Consider the following 17898-nt stretch of genomic DNA (forward strand, 5'->3'; position numbering starts at 1 on the left):
AGGTGCCAACTGAAGGTTTTACAATGGCCATCACAGCAGTGCATGCAAGATGACCCAGGAATCTCAAAGAACTGGAAGAATGCAGGAAAATCTTTCAAACAAGAATTGAAAGACTCCTGGCTGGCTAAAAAAAGGCATTTACAAGCTGTGATACATGCAAAAGGGGGAGCTACTAGTTACTAAACAAACTTTTGCATTGGCCCATTATCCTTTTTGTAAGTTTTGAAATGTAAAAAACTACAATATATACATATTTTGTTAACCTAAAATACAAAGGAAATGTGCCATCTTTAACTTTATCCCTTTTAGAGATAATTTCACCTTTAACTTGCTTAACTATACACAATAACAGTAGTTTTGACCAGGGTGTCCAAACTTTTGCATATCACAGTGGTATGTGTTCTCCCCCCATATAATAATGACCCACATCTTAGTATAACATCCCCCATTCTAGTCTCCATCCTATAATAGTGTAATCCATCCTGGTCTCCTTCATCCAAGAAGTATTGTTTGTCCTTGCGGAGATTGACATGCTAAGCATGCCGAGATGAGGAGACTTAAAGCCGCAATGCTCTTCTGGGAAATATGCTAATTATGCAAATTGTCTCTTCATAGAGGAAGAGAACTAGAACTCTGGTGCCACCTATTGGAAGGTAGCAGTCCTACAAGTCAATGTCGACCCTTTAATGAGCCCTTCATGGTGTAATGTATCCAATCTTGGGCCCCTTTATGGTAAAATGTCCCTAATCCTGGGCCCTTTCATGGTATAATGTACCCCACCCTGGGCCCCTTCATGGAACCATGTCCCCCCATCCTTGGCTCCTTCATGGTAACAGGTGTCCCCCATCCTGTGCCTCACCATAGGACAATGTCCTCCATCCTTGGTCCCTGTTTTTCTTCAATACCTTCACTTCCCTTCAATGACTCTCGGTATTCTCTTCAATTGCCTGCGCAAGACCTGGCAGTTGATATCGGCTTTCCTGGCATGGCACATGATGTCATTGCCATGCACAGCGGATGACAGGCATGCTGGTGTCATTTTCCGGCCTCTGATTTGCCAGTTGTGTACAGTATGTTGCAGTGCAGGGAGCCATAGGGTCTCTGCGCTGCAATACATTAAGCTGGATGTGTGTCCTCGGAAACACATCCAGCTGAAATAGGCACCCATCTAGGTGGGACCCCCTCCATCTCTGGGCACCAGCTGCATGTCTGCCCCTGAGTTTGATGTCCCCATTATAGTACTGACCTGAACAATCATATTGATTGGTCATTTTTAACTGCACAAAAAAAATAAAAATCACAATTTCAACCTTCTTTGAATCTTAGCCCCTTTCTGTCCTCGGATGGAATAGTACGTCCGAGAACAGAACCCCCGCTTTAATACGGGCTCCGGCGATGAGCCCGCATCAAATCCGGGACATGTCAGCTGTTTTGTACACCTGACATGTGCCCGCAATAGTGGCAAGTGGAATGGCAATCCACCCGCCGCTATTAACTAGTTACATGCTGCTGTCAAACTCTGACGGCGGCATTTAACTAGTGCTTCCGGCCATCGGGCCAGAAATGAGCGCATTGCTGACCCCGTCACGTGATCGGAGGTCAGCGATGCGTCGGCATGACAACCAGACGTTTCCTAAAGACCTCTATGGTTGTTGCTGCCAGATTGCTGTGAGCGCCACCCTGTGGTCGGCGCTCATAGCAATGCTGTAATTCAGTTACATAGGCGCTCCTATGTAACAGAGCCGATCAGGCTATGCCAGCTTCTAGCCTCCCATGGAGCCTATTGAAGCATGGCAAAAGTAAAAAAAAATGTTTTTAAAAATATGAAAACAATAAAAAAAAATAAAAGTTCAAATCACCCCCCTTTCACCCCATTCAAAATAAAACAATAAAAAAATCGAACCTACACATATTTGGTATTGCTGCATTCAGAATTGCCCAATCTATCAATACAAAAAAAGGATTAACCTGATCGCTAAACGGCATAGAGAGAAAATAATTCAAAACACCAGAATTAATTTTTTTTGGTCGCCGCTACATTGCATTAAAATGCAATAATGGGCGATCAAAATAACATACCTGCACCAAAATGGTATCATTAAAAACGTCAGCTTGGCACACAAAAAATAAGCCCTCGCCCAACACCAGATCACGAAAAATGGAGACGCTACGGGTAACGGAAAATTGCGCAATTTTTATTTATTTTTTTAGCAAAGTTTGGATTTTTTTTTACCACTTAGATAAAAAATAACCTAGACATTTTTGGTGTCTATGAACTTGTAATAACCTGGAGAATCATAATGGCAGGTCAGTTTTAGCATTTAATGAACCTAGCAAAAAAGCCAAACAAATTTGTTTGCCCGTTTTCTAGTACAGGACATGCTAAAACCAATGATGTGATGCAAAAAATAAGCCCTAACATGGCCATATTGACGGAAAAATAAAAAAGTTATGGCTCTGAGAAGAAGGAGAGCGAAAAAAGAAAACTCAAAACCGAAAAAAGCTGGGGTCATTAAGGGGATAAAGAGGTTTTCCCACGAACAAAGTTGATTTGAATCAATAGATCTTCAAAAAAAATAGGTTCCACCATTGGATGTGTTTAAAAAAGTGTTCATGTGCTGAGATAATCTTATTAATGGCCTCTGCTGCGTGCTGTATAATGACTGTGCCTGACTGTGCCTGACTGTGTCTGACTGTGAAGGAACATGGTCTGAACATACCACAGCTTCTAGGCAGACACAAAAGAAAGTATACAGACAGGACAGCAATTGATTCTTATAACGAGGTAAAACATTTCCCTGTCTGTTTTTTTTTTTAATAATGTTTTATCTCACAAAAAGAATCAGCTGTGATCCCTTACTGTCCTGTCTGTATACTCTCTTTTGGATCCTTCCCTGCACAGGAGCTGTGGTATGTTAAAACCATTTTCCTGCATGGATAGACACGGCCATTACACAGTACACAGCAGGGGCACATTTATAACATTTCCTCACAACAGGAACATTTTGTTAAAACATATCCAATTGAGGAACTCATTTTTATTCCAAGAACTATTGATTAAAATTAACTTTGTGGGACAACCCCTTTAATCCAATTTTCAGCACATAGCATATTAAAATGAAAGATGTATTCATAACTACAACTTATAGCGAGAAAAACAAGCTCTAATATGGCTATGTCTACAAAAAAATAAAGTTATGGCAAAAGGAAGAAAGAGAGGAAAAATAAACAAAAGAGCAAAAATGAAAATTCTCATGAAACAGCTTTCAGACACAATTTTTTGGCTGTCTATTGGACTTCAGGTGTTATTGTGAGACAAGTGAAAGGTTCATTCCGAAAGATACAAATCAATTGCTGTGTGTTTTTTATTGTAATTAACGACATCACGCTTTCCCCCGTACCGGAAGTCCGCTGCCTCGGAGTAACCCTTGACTCTGCCCTGTCCTTCAAATCGCACATCCAAGCTCTTTCCACCTCCTGTTGCCTCGAGCTCAAAAATATCTCCAGAATCCGTCCTTTCCTCAACCCTCAATCTTCTAAAATGCTTGTGCATGCCCTGTTGTGAATTTGGATTCTGGGCTCCCCCGGTGGCTACTGGTGGAATTGAACTGGTGTCTTCATCTTCTCTGTTCACCTGTTCCCATCAAGATGTGGGAGTCGCTATATAACCTTGCTGCTCTGTTAGTTGCTTGCCGGTCAACAATGTTATCAGAAGCCTCTCTGTGCTTGTTCCTGCTCCTAGACAACTACTAGATAAGTTGGACTTTTGTCCATGTTTGTTTTTGCATTTTGGTTCCAGTTCACAGCTGAAGTTTCGTTACTGTGTCTGGAAAGCTCTTGTGAACAGGAATTGCCACTCTGGTGTTATGAGTTAATGACAGAGTTTTAAAGTAATTTCTGGATGGTGTTTTTGATTAGGGTTTTCAGCTGACCATGAAAGTGTCCTTTCTGTCTTCTGCTATGTAGTAAGTGGACCTCAAATTTGCTAAACCTATTTTCATCCTACGTTTGTTATTTCATCTTAATTCACCGCCAATACATGTGGGGGGCCTCTGTCTCCTTTCGGGGTATTTCTCTAGAGGTGAGCTAGGACTAATATTTTCCTCTGCTAGCATTATTTAGTCCTCCGGCTGGTGCTGGGCATCTAGAATCAACGTAGGCATGCTACCCGGCCACTGCTAGTTGTGTGTTAGGTTTAGTTCATGGTCAGCTCAGTTCCCATCTTCCAAGAGCTAGTTCCTATATATGCTTATGCTATGATCTCTTGCCATTGAGATCATGACAGTTTGACCGGCCCACTAAAGGGTTAAAATCCTTGGCTGAGAAAGGAGAGAAATAAGTAGTCTGCTGATATTTATTTTTATTTTTTTTCTCTCTCCTTTGAATGGCTTTGTGTCCACCTGTTTGTAATGGATCTTCAGAGTGTAACTGCAGGTTTGAATAATCTCGCCACGAAGGTACAAAATTTGCAAGATTTTGTTTGTCATGCACCTGTATCTGAGCCGAGAATTCCTTTGCCGGAATTTTTCTCGGGGAATAGATCTGGGTTTCAGAATTTTCGAAATAATTGCAAATTATTTTTGTCCCTGAAATCTCACTCTGCCGGAGACCCTGCACAGCAGGTCAGGATTGTGATTTCCTTGCTCCGGGGCGACCCTCAAGACTGGGCTTTTTCATTGACACCAGGGGATCCTGCGTTGCTCAATGTGGATGCGTTTTTTCTGGCCTTGGGGTTGCTTTATGACGAACCTCATTTGGAGCTTCAGGCAGAAAAAACTTTGATGTCCCTATCTCAGGGGCAAGATGAAGCGGAAATTTACTGCCAAAGATTCCGTAAATGGTCTGTGCTTACTCAGTGGAATGAGTGCGCCCTGGCGGCGACTTTCAGAGAGGGTCTCTCTGATGCCATTAAGGATGTTATGGTGGGGTTCCCTGTGCCTGCGGGTCTGAATGAGTCCATGACAATGGCTATTCAGATCGATAGGCGTTTGCGGGAGCGCAAACCAGTGCACCATCTGGCGGTGTCCACTGAGAAATCGCCAGAGAGTATGCAGTGTGATAGAATTCTGTCCCGAAGCGAGCGGCAGAATTTTAGACGGAAAAATGGGTTGTGTTTCTATTGTGGTGATTCTACTCATGTTATATCAGCATGCTCTAAGCGCACTAAAAAACTTGGTAAATCTGTTTCCATTTGCACCTTACCGTCTAAGTTTATTTTATCTGTGACCCTGATTTGCTCTTTGTCATCTATTACCACGGACGCCTATGTCGACTCTGGCGCCGCTTTGAGTCTTATGGATTGGTCCTTTGCCAATCGCTGTGGGTATGATTTAGAGCCTTTGGAGACTCCTATTCCTCTGAAGGGGATTGACTCCACCCCATTGGCTAATAATAAACCACAATACTGGACACAAGTAACTATGCGTATTAATCCGGGTCACCAGGAGATTATTCGCTTTTTGGTGCTGTATAATCTACATGATGATTTGGTGCTAGGATTGCCTTGGCTGCAATCTCACAACCCAGTCCTCGACTGGAGAGCTATGTCTGTGTTGAGCTGGGGATGTAAGGGGGCTCATGGGGATGTACCTGTGGTTTCCATTTCATCATCTATTCCCTCTGAAATTCCTGAGTTCCTGTCTGACTATCGTGACGTCTTTGAAGAATCCAAGCTTGGTTCGTTACCTCCGCACCGAGAGTGCGATTGTGCCATAGATTTAATCCCGGGTAGTAAATACCCAAAGGGTCGTTTATTTAATCTGTCTGTGCCTGAACATGCTGCTATGCGAGAATATATAAAGGAGTCCTTGGAAAAGGGACATATTCGTCCATCGTCATCTCCCTTAGGAGCCGGATTTTTCTTTGTGTCAAAAAAAGACGGCTCTTTGAGACCATGTATTGATTATCGGCTTTTGAATAAAATCACTGTTAAATATCAATACCCATTGCCGTTGCTGACTGATTTGTTTGCTCGCATAAAGGGGGCCAAGTGGTTCTCTAAGATTGACCTTCGTGGGGCGTATAATTTGGTGCGAATCAGGCAGGGGGATGAGTGGAAAACCGCATTTAATACGCCCGAGGGCCACTTTGAGTATTTAGTGATGCCTTTTGGTCTTTCTAATGCTCCGTCAGTTTTCCAGTCCTTTATGCATGATATTTTTCGCGATTATTTGGATAAATTTATGATTGTGTATCTGGATGATATTCTGATTTTTTCGGATGACTGGGACTCTCATGTCCAGCAAGTCAGGAGGGTTTTTCAGGTTTTGCGGTCTAATTCTTTGTGTGTGAAGGGTTCTAAGTGTGTTTTTGGGGTACAGAGGATTTCTTTTTTGGGATATATTTTTTCCCCCTCTTCCATTGAAATGGATCCTGTCAAGGTTCAAGCTATTTGTGATTGGACGCAGCCCTCTTCTCTTAAGAGTCTTCAGAAATTTTTGGGCTTTGCTAACTTTTATCGTCGATTTATTGCTGGTTTTTCGGATATTGCTAAACCATTGACCGATTTGACTAAGAAGGGTGCTGATGTTGCTGATTGGTCCCCTGATGCTGTGGAGGCCTTTCGGGAGCTTAAGCGCCGTTTTTCCTCTGCCCCTGTGTTGCGTCAGCCTGATGTTGCTCTACCTTTTCAGGTTGAGGTCGACGCTTCTGAGATCGGAGCTGGGGCAGTGTTGTCGCAGAAAAGTTCTGACTGCTCCGTGATGAGGCCTTGTGCCTTCTTTTCCCGTAAATTTTCGCCCGCTGAGCGGAATTATGATGTTGGGAATCGGGAGCTTTTGGCCATGAAGTGGGCTTTTGAGGAGTGGCGCCATTGGCTTGAGGGGGCCAGACATCAGGTGGTGGTATTGACTGACCACAAAAATTTGATTTATCTTGAGACCGCCAGGCGCCTGAATCCTAGACAGGCGCGCTGGTCATTATTTTTCTCTCGGTTTAATTTTGTGGTGTCATACCTACCGGGTTCTAAGAATGTTAAGGCGGATGCCCTTTCTAGGAGTTTTGAGCCTGACTCACCTGGTAACTCTGAGCCCACAGGTATCCTTAAGGATGGAGTGGTATTGTCAGCCGTTTCTCCAGACCTGCGGCGGGCCTTGCAGGAGTTTCAGGCGGATAGACCTGATCGTTGCCCACCTGATAAACTGTTTGTTCCTGATGATTGGACCAGTAGAGTCATCTCTGAGGTTCATTCTTCTGCGTTGGCAGGTCATCCTGGCATTTTTGGTACCAGGGATTTGGTGGCAAGGTCCTTCTGGTGGCCTTCCCTGTCACGAGATGTGCGAGGCTTTGTGCAGTCTTGTGACGTTTGTGCTCGGGCCAAGCCTTGTTGTTCTCGGGCTAGTGGATTGTTGTTACCCTTGCCTATCCCGAAGAGGCCTTGGACGCACATCTCGATGGATTTTATTTCAGATCTGCCTGTTTCTCAGAAGATGTCTGTCATCTGGGTGGTGTGTGACCGTTTCTCTAAGATGGTCCATTTGGTTCCTCTGCCCAAGTTGCCTTCTTCTTCCGAGTTGGTTCCTCTGTTTTTTCAAAATGTTGTTCGTTTGCATGGTATTCCTGAGAATATCGTTTCTGACAGAGGGACCCAATTCGTGTCTAGATTTTGGCGGGCATTCTGTGCTAGGATGGGCATAAATTTATCTTTTTCGTCCGCTTTCCATCCTCAGACGAATGGCCAGACCGAGCGGATTAATCAGACCCTGGAGACATATCTGAGGTGTTTTGTGTCTGCTGACCAGGATGATTGGGTTGCTTTTTTGCCATTGGCGGAGTTCGCTCTCAATAATCGGGCCAGCTCTGCCACTTTGGTGTCCCCGTTTTTCTGTAATTCGGGGTTTCATCCTCGATTTTCCTCTGGTCAGGTGGAATCTTCGGATTGTCCTGGAGTGGATGCTGTGGTGGAGAGATTGCATCAGATCTGGGGGCAGGTGGTGGACAATTTGAGGTTGTCCCAGGAGAAGACTCAGCTTTTTGCCAACCGCCACCGTCGTGTTGGTCCTCGGCTTTGTGTTGGGGATTTGGTGTGGTTGTCTTCTCGTTTTGTCCCTATGAGGGTCTCTTCTCCTAAGTTTAAGCCTCGGTTCATTGGCCCGTATAAGATATTGGAGATTCTTAACCCTGTTTCCTTCCGTTTGGACCTCCCTGCATCCTTTTCTATTCATAACGTTTTTCATCGGTCATTGTTGCGCAGGTATGAGGTACCGGTTGTGCCTTCCGTTGAGCCTCCTGCTCCGGTGTTGGTTGAGGGTGAGTTGGAGTACGTTGTGGAGAAAATCTTAGACTCTCGTGTTTCCAGACGGAGACTCCAGTATCTGGTCAAGTGGAAGGGATACGGCCAGGAGGATAATTCTTGGGTGAATGCATCTGATGTTCATGCCTCTGATCTGGTTCGTGCCTTTCATGGGGCCCATCCTGATCGCCCTGGTGGTTCTGGTGAGGGTTCGGTGCCCCCTCCTTGAGGGGGGGGTACTGTTGTGAATTTGGATTCTGGGCTCCCCCGGTGGCTACTGGTGGAATTGAACTGGTGTCTTCATCTTCTCTGTTCACCTGTTCCCATCAAGATGTGGGAGTCGCTATATAACCTTGCTGCTCTGTTAGTTGCTTGCCGGTCAACAATGTTATCAGAAGCCTCTCTGTGCTTGTTCCTGCTCCTAGACAACTACTAGATAAGTTGGACTTTTGTCCATGTTTGTTTTTGCATTTTGGTTCCAGTTCACAGCTGAAGTTTCGTTACTGTGTCTGGAAAGCTCTTGTGAACAGGAATTGCCACTCTGGTGTTATGAGTTAATGACAGAGTTTTAAAGTAATTTCTGGATGGTGTTTTTGATTAGGGTTTTCAGCTGACCATGAAAGTGTCCTTTCTGTCTTCTGCTATGTAGTAAGTGGACCTCAAATTTGCTAAACCTATTTTCATCCTACGTTTGTTATTTCATCTTAATTCACCGCCAATACATGTGGGGGGCCTCTGTCTCCTTTTGGGGTATTTCTCTAGAGGTGAGCTAGGACTAATATTTTCCTCTGCTAGCATTATTTAGTCCTCCGGCTGGTGCTGGGCATCTAGAATCAACGTAGGCATGCTACCCGGCCACTGCTAGTTGTGTGTTAGGTTTAGTTCATGGTCAGCTCAGTTCCCATCTTCCAAGAGCTAGTTCCTATATATGCTTATGCTATGATCTCTTGCCATTGAGATCATGACAATGCCCTAATCATCTCCCGCCTCAACTACTGCAACATCCTTTTCTGTGGCCTCCCTGCTAACACCCTTGCACCTCTCCAGTCCATCTTTAACTCTGCTGGCCGACTATTTCATCTCTCTCCTCGCTACTCCTCCGCTTCCTCCCTCTGCAAATCTCTTCACTGGCTCCCATTCCCTCAGCGTATCCAGTTCAAATTACTAATACTGCACCTGCATACCTACAAAGCCATCCATAACCTGTCTCCTCCATACAGGGCCGGACTGGGGCTAAAATTCAGCCCTGGCATTTCAAGATACACAGGCCCACTTGTCACATGGTGAATATGTAATATCTTTGTACACTTGTAGGTTACAAGAAGTGAGAGGAGTGTAACACGACTATATAACATAGAGCTGTGCCCAGTATTACAGCTCAGTCCTTTTTATTGCTCTTAGGTGCAGGGTCAGGCAAAGCTGCTATTTTACACGCAGAGCTGGGTCTCATAGATAATGAAGATGATGCTGCGCTCTTCATAGTGCTGCTGCGGCATCTTCATATAGCTGATGGACAGTGATGCAAAGAGTCATATACCCACTTAGCTAATATTTATCCATTTATTTTACTCACTGATATAGCGCCATTAATTCCACAGCACTTTACAGATGTTATCTTTACTGTCTTGGGGCTTACAATCTACATTCTCTATGAGTCATTGGAGTGTGAAAACCAGAGTACCAGGAAGAAATCCACGCAAACACGGGGAGAACATACAAACTCCATGCAGATGTTGTCTTTGGTGGGATTTGAGCCCAGGACCCCAGTGCTGCAAAGCAACAGTGCTAATCACTAAGGCTACGTTCACATTTGCGTTGTGCGCCGCAGCGTCGGCGCCGCAACGCACAACGCAAACAAAACGCAGCAAAACGCATGCACAACGCTGCGTTTTGCGCCGCATGCGTCCTTTTTTTCATTGATTTTGGACGCAGCAAAAATGCAACTTGCTGCGTCCTCTGCGCCCGGACGCGTGCGCCGCAGTGACGCATGCGGCGCAAAACGCAAGTGCGACGCATGTCCATGCGCCCCCATGTTAAATATAGGGGCGCATGACGCATGCGGCGACGCTGCGGCGCCCGACGCTGCGGCGCAGACCGCAAATGTGAACGTAGACTAAGCCACCAAAAATCTCTACAGAGGCCAAGATCTGTGTTACCGCCATTTCGTGACCATATACTGTTAGCTATCAGCTCTGCAGAACATAAGAGATCACAGTACAGTTATATACACTGCTCAAAAAAATAAAGGGAACACTTAAACAACAGAATATAACTCCAAGTAAATCAAACTTCTGTGAAATCAAACTGTCCACTTAGGAAGCAACACTGATTGACAATTAATTTCACATGCTGTTGTGCAAATGGAAGAGACAACAGATGGAAATTATTGGCAATTATCAAGACACGCTCAATAAAGGAGTGGTTCTGCAGGTGGGGACCACAGACCACATCTCAGTACCAATGCTTTCTGGCTGATGTTTTGGTCACTTTTGAATGTTGGTTGTGCTTTCACACACGTGGTAGCATGAGACGGAATCTGCAACCCACACAAGTGGCTCAGGTAGTGCAGCTCATCCAGGTTGGCACATCAATGCGAGCTGTGGCAAGAAGGTTTGCTGTGTCTGTCAGCGTAGTGTCCAGAGGCTGGAGGCGCTACCAGGAGACAGGCCAGTACACCAGGAGACATCGAGGAGGCCGTAGGAGGGCAACAACCCAGCAGCAGGACCGCCACCTCAGCTTTTCTGCAAGGAGGAACAGGAGGAGCATTGCCAGAGCCCTGCAAAATGACCTCCAGCAGGCCACAAATGTGCATGTGTCTGCACAAACGGTTAGAAACCGACTCCACGTGTATGGTCTGAGTGCCCGACGTCCACAGATGGGGGTTGTGCTCACAGTCCAACACCATGCAGGACGCTTGGCATTTGCCACAGAACACCAGGATTGGCAAATTTGCCACTGGTGCCCTGTGCTCTTCACAGATGAAAGCAGGTTTACACTGAGCACATGTGACAGACATGACAGAGTCTGGAGATGCCGTGGAGAGCGATCTGCTTCCTGCAACATCCTTCAGCATGACCGTTTTGGCAGTAGGTCAGTAATGGTGTGGGGTGGCATTTCTTTGGAGGGCTGCACAGCCCTCCATGTGCTCGCCAGAGGTAGCCTGACTGCCATTAGGTACCGAGATGAGATCCTCAGACCTCTTGTGAGACCATATGCTGCTGCGGTTGGCCCTGGGTGTTAGGGCTAGCGGAACGCACCGAGTATAGGAAGGAAACAACAAGGTGCATTCGCAGCCTGGGGTCCACCCTGAAGATATCTGCTGCAAAGTAATTGTTAGGCACTATATGGCGGTATAAGCGAACTCTGTTAACTTCACAGAATCGCAAAGATATGAAAACGCTGTGCCCTGTTTACCTCACAGAGGATCACAGCTACCTAACTGAGCAAAGCAAAAAGTGGTCATGCAGACAGCATAGCACACAAACAACTCCTCAGTGGAGGTGCTGGTATTCTAGGGGCTTATTTCAGCCGGGCCCTGAATCCAAGCATGCAAAACTCCTCACCGGGGGTGCCGGTATTCTAGGGGCTTATTTCAGCCAACCCTGACCACATGCAGACATGACCACCAAGTAGCAAAGCTCATAACATAGGTTGATAATAGTGCATGGCCGTGCAGCCATGTGAACCTCATATAGCTGCAGCAGACAAGGACCTTCCTAGTGGTCCAATTGGAGCTGCTACAGGACCTGAGCATGTGACCCCCGACCTCCAATGAGAGGTCCTCCCATGGGCATGCTCAGTGTGTGCAAAGCAGGACTTAGTCCCAGAAAAGCCTGCTCACCGCTGACCAGTGCTGGCTACAAAAGCAGAGCCTGGAAAGGCAGCAGTAACCCTTTGCACAGTATCAGGCTGAGCGAGACGCTGAGACCAACGTCTCCGCTGAGCAGGCTTCACTGCAGGTGATGCAGAATGGGAGACTGCAGCAGACATGGCTCGAGATTCCCCTTGTGCAGCGGCGGGAACTCGACCCCTAACACTGGGTTCCTCCTAATAAAGGACAATGTCAGACCTCATGTGCATGGCGAATGGAGAGCGGGACAGTGGGTGGAGAGCGGGATGGCCAGTTCAGAGAGGGACAGAGAGCGGGATGGCGAGTGGAGCGGGGCTGTGGATGGAGAGCGCCGGACGGCCAGTGGAGAGCGGGGCTGCTGAGGGGGAGAGCGGAGCTGTGGAGGGAGAATGCGGGACGGTTATTGTAGAGTGGGGCTGCAGAAAGAGAGAACGTGGCGGTGGATGGACAGCTGGGCTGCGGAGGGAGACAGCGGGGCTGCGGAGCTGCTGAGGGAGAAAGCGGGATGGTGGGTGGAGAGCTGGGCTTTGGAGGGACAAAGCGGGACAGCGAGTGGAGAGCGGGGCTGCAGAGGGAGAGCGTGGGACGGCAATTACTTACTATGCCCGGGCAACGCCGGGCTCTTCAGCTAGTGTTATATATTAGACTATGTATACAGACATCAGTTCTTATATCATCACAGAATATCCTGTATATAAGATCAGATGTCTGTGCACACAGTATAGGATATATCAGTAAGATATTCTCCTATACAGGGCCAGCTCCAGGTTTTTGAGGGCCCCGGGCGAAAGAGTCTCAGTGGGCCCCCCCCCTTTAACATATACCCCGATTCATGATGCCCAGATACAGCGGAGAAATATAGGTATAGTACAATGCCAGATTTCACTTCTTACATGAGTGATAGCTATTGTAAATTCTGCAGTGTATATATACAGGGCAGGAGGAGCGGTACTGTGCAGTGTATATATACAGGAGGAGTGGTACTGTGCAGTGTATATATACAGGAGGAGAGGTACTGTGCAGTGTATATATACAGGGGAGAGGTACTGTGCAGTGTATATATACAGGAGGAGCGGTACTGTGCAGTGTATATATACAGGGGAGAGGTACTGTGCAGTGTATATATACAGGAGGAGCGGTACTGTGCAGTGTATATATACAGGAGGAGAGGTACTGTGCGGTGTATATATAGAGGGGAGAGGTACTGTGCAGTGTATATATACAGGAGTGGTACTGTGCGGTATATATATACAGGAGAGAGGTACTGTGCAGTGTGTATATATACAGGGGAGATGTACTGTGCGGTGTATATATACAGGAGTGGTACTGTGCTGTGTATATATACAGGAGGAGTGGTACTGTGCAGTGTATATATACAGGAGGAGTGGTACTGTGCAGTGTATATATACAGGAGGAGTGGTACTGTGCAGTGTATATATACAGGAGGAGTGGTACTGTGCGGTGTATATATACAGGAGTGGAGGAGTGGTACTGTGCAGTGTATATATACAGGACAGGAGGAGTGGTACTGTGCAGTGTATATATACAGGACAGGAGGAGTGGTACTGTGCAGTGTATATATACAGGACAGGAGGAGAGGTACTGTGCGGTGTATATACACAGGACAGGAGGAGTGGTACTGTGCGGTGTATATATACAGGACAGGAGGAGTGGTACTGTGCAGTGTATATATACAGGACAGGAGGAGTGGTACTGTGCAGTGTATATATACAGGACAGGAGGAGAGGTACTGTGCAGTGTATATACACAGGACAGGAGGAGTGGTACTGTGCGGTGTATATATACAGGACAGGAGGAGTGGTACTGTGCAGTGTATATATACAGGACAGGAGGAGAGGTACTGTGCGGTGTATATATACAGGAGTGGTACTGTGCTGTGTATATATACAGGAGGAGTGGTACTGTGCAGTGTATATATACAGGAGGAGTGGTACTGTGCAGTGTATATATACAGGAGGAGTGGTACTGTGCAGTGTATATATACAGGAGGAGTGGTACTGTGCGGTGTATATATACAGGACAGGAGGAGTGGTACTGTGCAGTGTATATATACAGGACAGGAGGAGTGGTACTGTGCAGTGTATATATACAGGACAGGAGGAGAGGTACTGTGCAGTGTATATACACAGGACAGGAGGAGTGGTACTGTGCGGTGTATATATACAGGACAGGAGGAGTGGTACTGTGCAGTGTATATATACAGGACAGGAGGAGAGGTACTGTGCGGTGTATATATACAGGAGTGGTACTGTGCTGTGTATATATACAGGAGGAGTGGTACTGTGCAGTGTATATATACAGGAGGAGTGGTACTGTGCAGTGTATATATACAGGAGGAGTGGTACTGTGCAGTGTATATATACAGGAGGAGTGGTACTGTGCGGTGTATATAGGTGTATATATACAGGACAGGAGGAATGGTACTGTGCAGTGTATATATACAGGACAGGAGGAGTGGTACTGTGCAGTGTATATATACAGGACAGGAGGAGTGGTACTGTGCAGTGTATATATACAGGACAGGAGGAGAGGTACTGTGCGGTGTATATATACAGGAGGAGCGGTACTGTGCGGTGTATATATACAGGAGGAGTGGTACTGTGCAGTGTATATATACAGGGGAGAGGTGCTGTGCAGTGTATATATACAGGGGAGAGGTACTGTGCAGTGTATATATAGAGGGGAGTGGTACTGTGCAGTGTATATATACACAGGAGGAGTGGTACCGTGCAGTGTATATATACAGGGGAGAGGTACTGTGCAGTGTATATACTTCAACAGCCGCCCAGCCCAGGCCCCCAGCACCTGTCCTGTATATATATTATATACACTGTATCTATACAGGCTGTGCTGGGGGCCTGGGCTGGGCGGCTGCTGTAGTATATATATCTCAGCTGCAGCCGCCCAGCCCATGGCCGCCCCAGGTCACCCAGTCCCAGACTGTCAGAACATACAGCGATATAGCATTGCACTCACTCAGGTGCTGGTAGGAGCTCTGTCTCCTTGATAAGTTCAGCAGTGCACACAGTCAGGAGATTCAGAGCAGGAGAACTCTCCGCCCACAATGTCACGCTGGCTGTGTCCTTAATTAACCCCTATGTGTGCCTGGCCCTGCACTGACAGTGAGAAGATGCTTGTGCCAGCGCAAATTGAAAGGGTAGAAAGGGTTAAAGCAGCCAGATGGCTCTATGACTGTGTGAGTGGGCCCCCCTGTCTCGTCAGGGCCCCGCCACTTGCCCGGCTAGGCCGGGTGTTGACGCCGGCCCTGCTCCTATACACTGTGTATACTAAGATATATGCACTGACTGATCGCTCTTGGACCGGGCTACAGGACATATATAATGTATGGTCTCTCTCTCTCTCTCTCTCTCTCTCTCTCTCTCCTGGTCCTGCTGTTTTCATCAGTGCAGCATGATTCTGTGTGCACGGCAAGCTAATGCTGCCTGACGTGCACGCTGAAGAGGCTGGTGACTGAGCGGCCCATTAGAGAGACCGGCCCTTCTGGCATTTGCCAGAAGTGCCCAATGGCCAGTCCGGCCCTGCCTCCATATATCTCTGAACTAATCTCCCGATATCTACCCTCACATAATCTCCGGTCCTCCCAAGACCTCCTTCTCTCCTCCACACTTATTCGCTCCTCACTCAACCACCTCCAAGACTTCTCCCGAATATCCCCCATCCTCTGGAATTCTTTGCCCCAACACGTCCGACTATCACCCACATTTGGATCCTTCAGACGGAACCTGAAAACCCACCTCTTCAGGAAATCTTACAGCCTGCAATGACCCCGCTGCCTCCTCACCACTACCGGAGCTACCACCTCACCAACACCGGAGTTGCTGCAACCCTCGACCTACTGTCTCCTTCCCCATCATCCTATAGAATGTAAGCCCGCAAGGGCAGGGTCCTCGCCCCTCTGTATCAGTCAGTAATTGTTAGTTTGCTTACTGTAAGTGATATTTGTATTTTGATGTAACCCCTTCTCATGTACAGCACCATGGAATCAATGGTGCTATATAAATAAATAATAATAATTGGATTATTGTACTCAGTCAGTCATCAGTACAATATGGCACGGTGCTAAAAAGTGCTAATTTAACATAATAGTGAAACTTGTGAAAAGAACTGAAGGAGGTAGAATTTTATGGTTTAATTTAAAATGAACATGTCAGCTGATACATGCTGCCCAATCTGTGGGCAGCATGTATCAAGCACTGGCTGTTTTATCTCAGTCAGGTATGTCTGATTGTGAAATTCTGCGGCATTTCAGAAAAAAAACATACTTTAAAAGCTGTCCCGCCTGCTGTCCTAGATTGACAGGTCTCTGCCTTCATGTGCATACAAACAGAGACCTGTCAATCTATGTTATCAAACATGATGGTGGCAATGTCCTGGTTTGGAGCTGCTTTTCTGCATCTGCCATTGGCCATATGCTTAGAATTGATGCAAATATGAATGCCACCATGAACAAGGAAATACTGGAGAATGTAATGGTGCCTGTCACGGATCCCTACTCCGTGGTGTAACTAATTCGTCACATGCCGCTCTCAGCACGTGACTTGGGTTGTGCCTGCAAGGGTTAATCTATCTCCCCACTCTCAGTCCAGCATTCAACCTCTGTACTATGCTGTAATGGGAGCATAAATCACACACCGACCCAGGCCACACACCCGCTCATACACGCTGTCACCACTCACCGAATACACGGGCGATGAGTTCCGGAAATATTAGTACTAATAATGTCTACCACTCATAAGGCTCACACACTTTAGGCTATGGATTCTTTTAGAACATTCAAGGTTCAACTTGTTAAAGTTTTATACTTCAATACAAAAAGGTTAAATGATCACAGTAAGGTATAAAAATATGATAATAAAAATACATACAACTTATGCAAACCAGTATAACAATAAACAGGAGAAACTTACAGAAATCATCTAACTGGTAGTTTGCTTTCTGCTCCCTGAGGGGGGTGAATGGAGTTGGTGGAACACATCAGCGTCTCAGGCTGCACTCACATGTGAACACGTTTCTCTGCATACAGCCCTAATTTATAGCTTTGGTCTGGAGGTCAGGTTTCTAGACAGCCCCTCAAGTTAATATCATAATTGCTTTTTTTTTTATTGGACCACGGCCATGCCCCCAATGAATATATTATTTTCTCTTGAGATCCTTTGTGTAAAAGTTCTCACAGAGATATTATCAGGCCGTAATTAACATCTCTCTTCCAAGAGCTAGGAGGTGTCAAATGTTCCCCTTCGTCTTGGCTTCCAGCAGGACCCCCTGGGGAGATTGGAAACAGAAGTCTACTTGTCTCAGGAAATTACATATTAACACATGGGTGCGACCTGCAGCTTTTCAAGACAGATGTTACATTATTGCCAGTGACACAATAAATCTATACAAAGTCCGCTGCACACACATATATATATATATATACACTCACTGGCCACTTTATTAGGTACACCTGTCCAACTTCTTGTTAACACTTAATTTCTAATCAGCCAATCACATGGCGGCAACTCAGTGCATTTAGGCATGTAGACATGGTCAAGACAATCTCCTGCAGTTCAAACCGAGCATCAGTATGGGGAAGAAAGGTGATTTGAGTGCCTTTGAACGTGGCATGGTTGTTGGTGCCAGAAGGGCTGGTCTGAGTATTTCAGAAACTGCTGATCTACTGGGATTTTCACGCACAACCATCTCTAGGGTTTACAGAGAATGGTCCGAAAAAGAAAAAAAATCCAGTGAGCGGCAGTTCTGTGGGCGGAAATGCCTTGTTGATGCCAGAGGTCAG

General features: G+C 46.2%; 1 protein-coding gene across 7 annotated transcripts in view; it reads right to left on the reverse strand.

Annotated features, from left to right (window-relative positions):
• LOC143782698 (ethanolaminephosphotransferase 1-like) overlaps positions 1–17898 on the reverse strand; it is a 106561-nt gene that overhangs the window by 41949 nt on the left and 46714 nt on the right. Inside the window, exon 1 of one of the 7 annotated variants that reach the window (XM_077270460.1) lies at positions 860–881. The exons of the other annotated variants lie outside the window; for them this stretch is intronic. Coding sequence (XP_077126575.1) covers positions 860–862 — 3 coding nt within the window. The 5' untranslated portion in view covers positions 863–881. Of the gene's footprint in view, positions 1–859; positions 882–17898 lie in introns of those variants that run through there. 7 annotated transcript variants of the gene reach the window in all.

Source organism: Ranitomeya variabilis, chromosome 6, assembly GCF_051348905.1.
Source record: "Ranitomeya variabilis isolate aRanVar5 chromosome 6, aRanVar5.hap1, whole genome shotgun sequence".
Lineage (NCBI taxonomy): Eukaryota > Metazoa > Chordata > Amphibia > Anura > Dendrobatidae > Ranitomeya > Ranitomeya variabilis.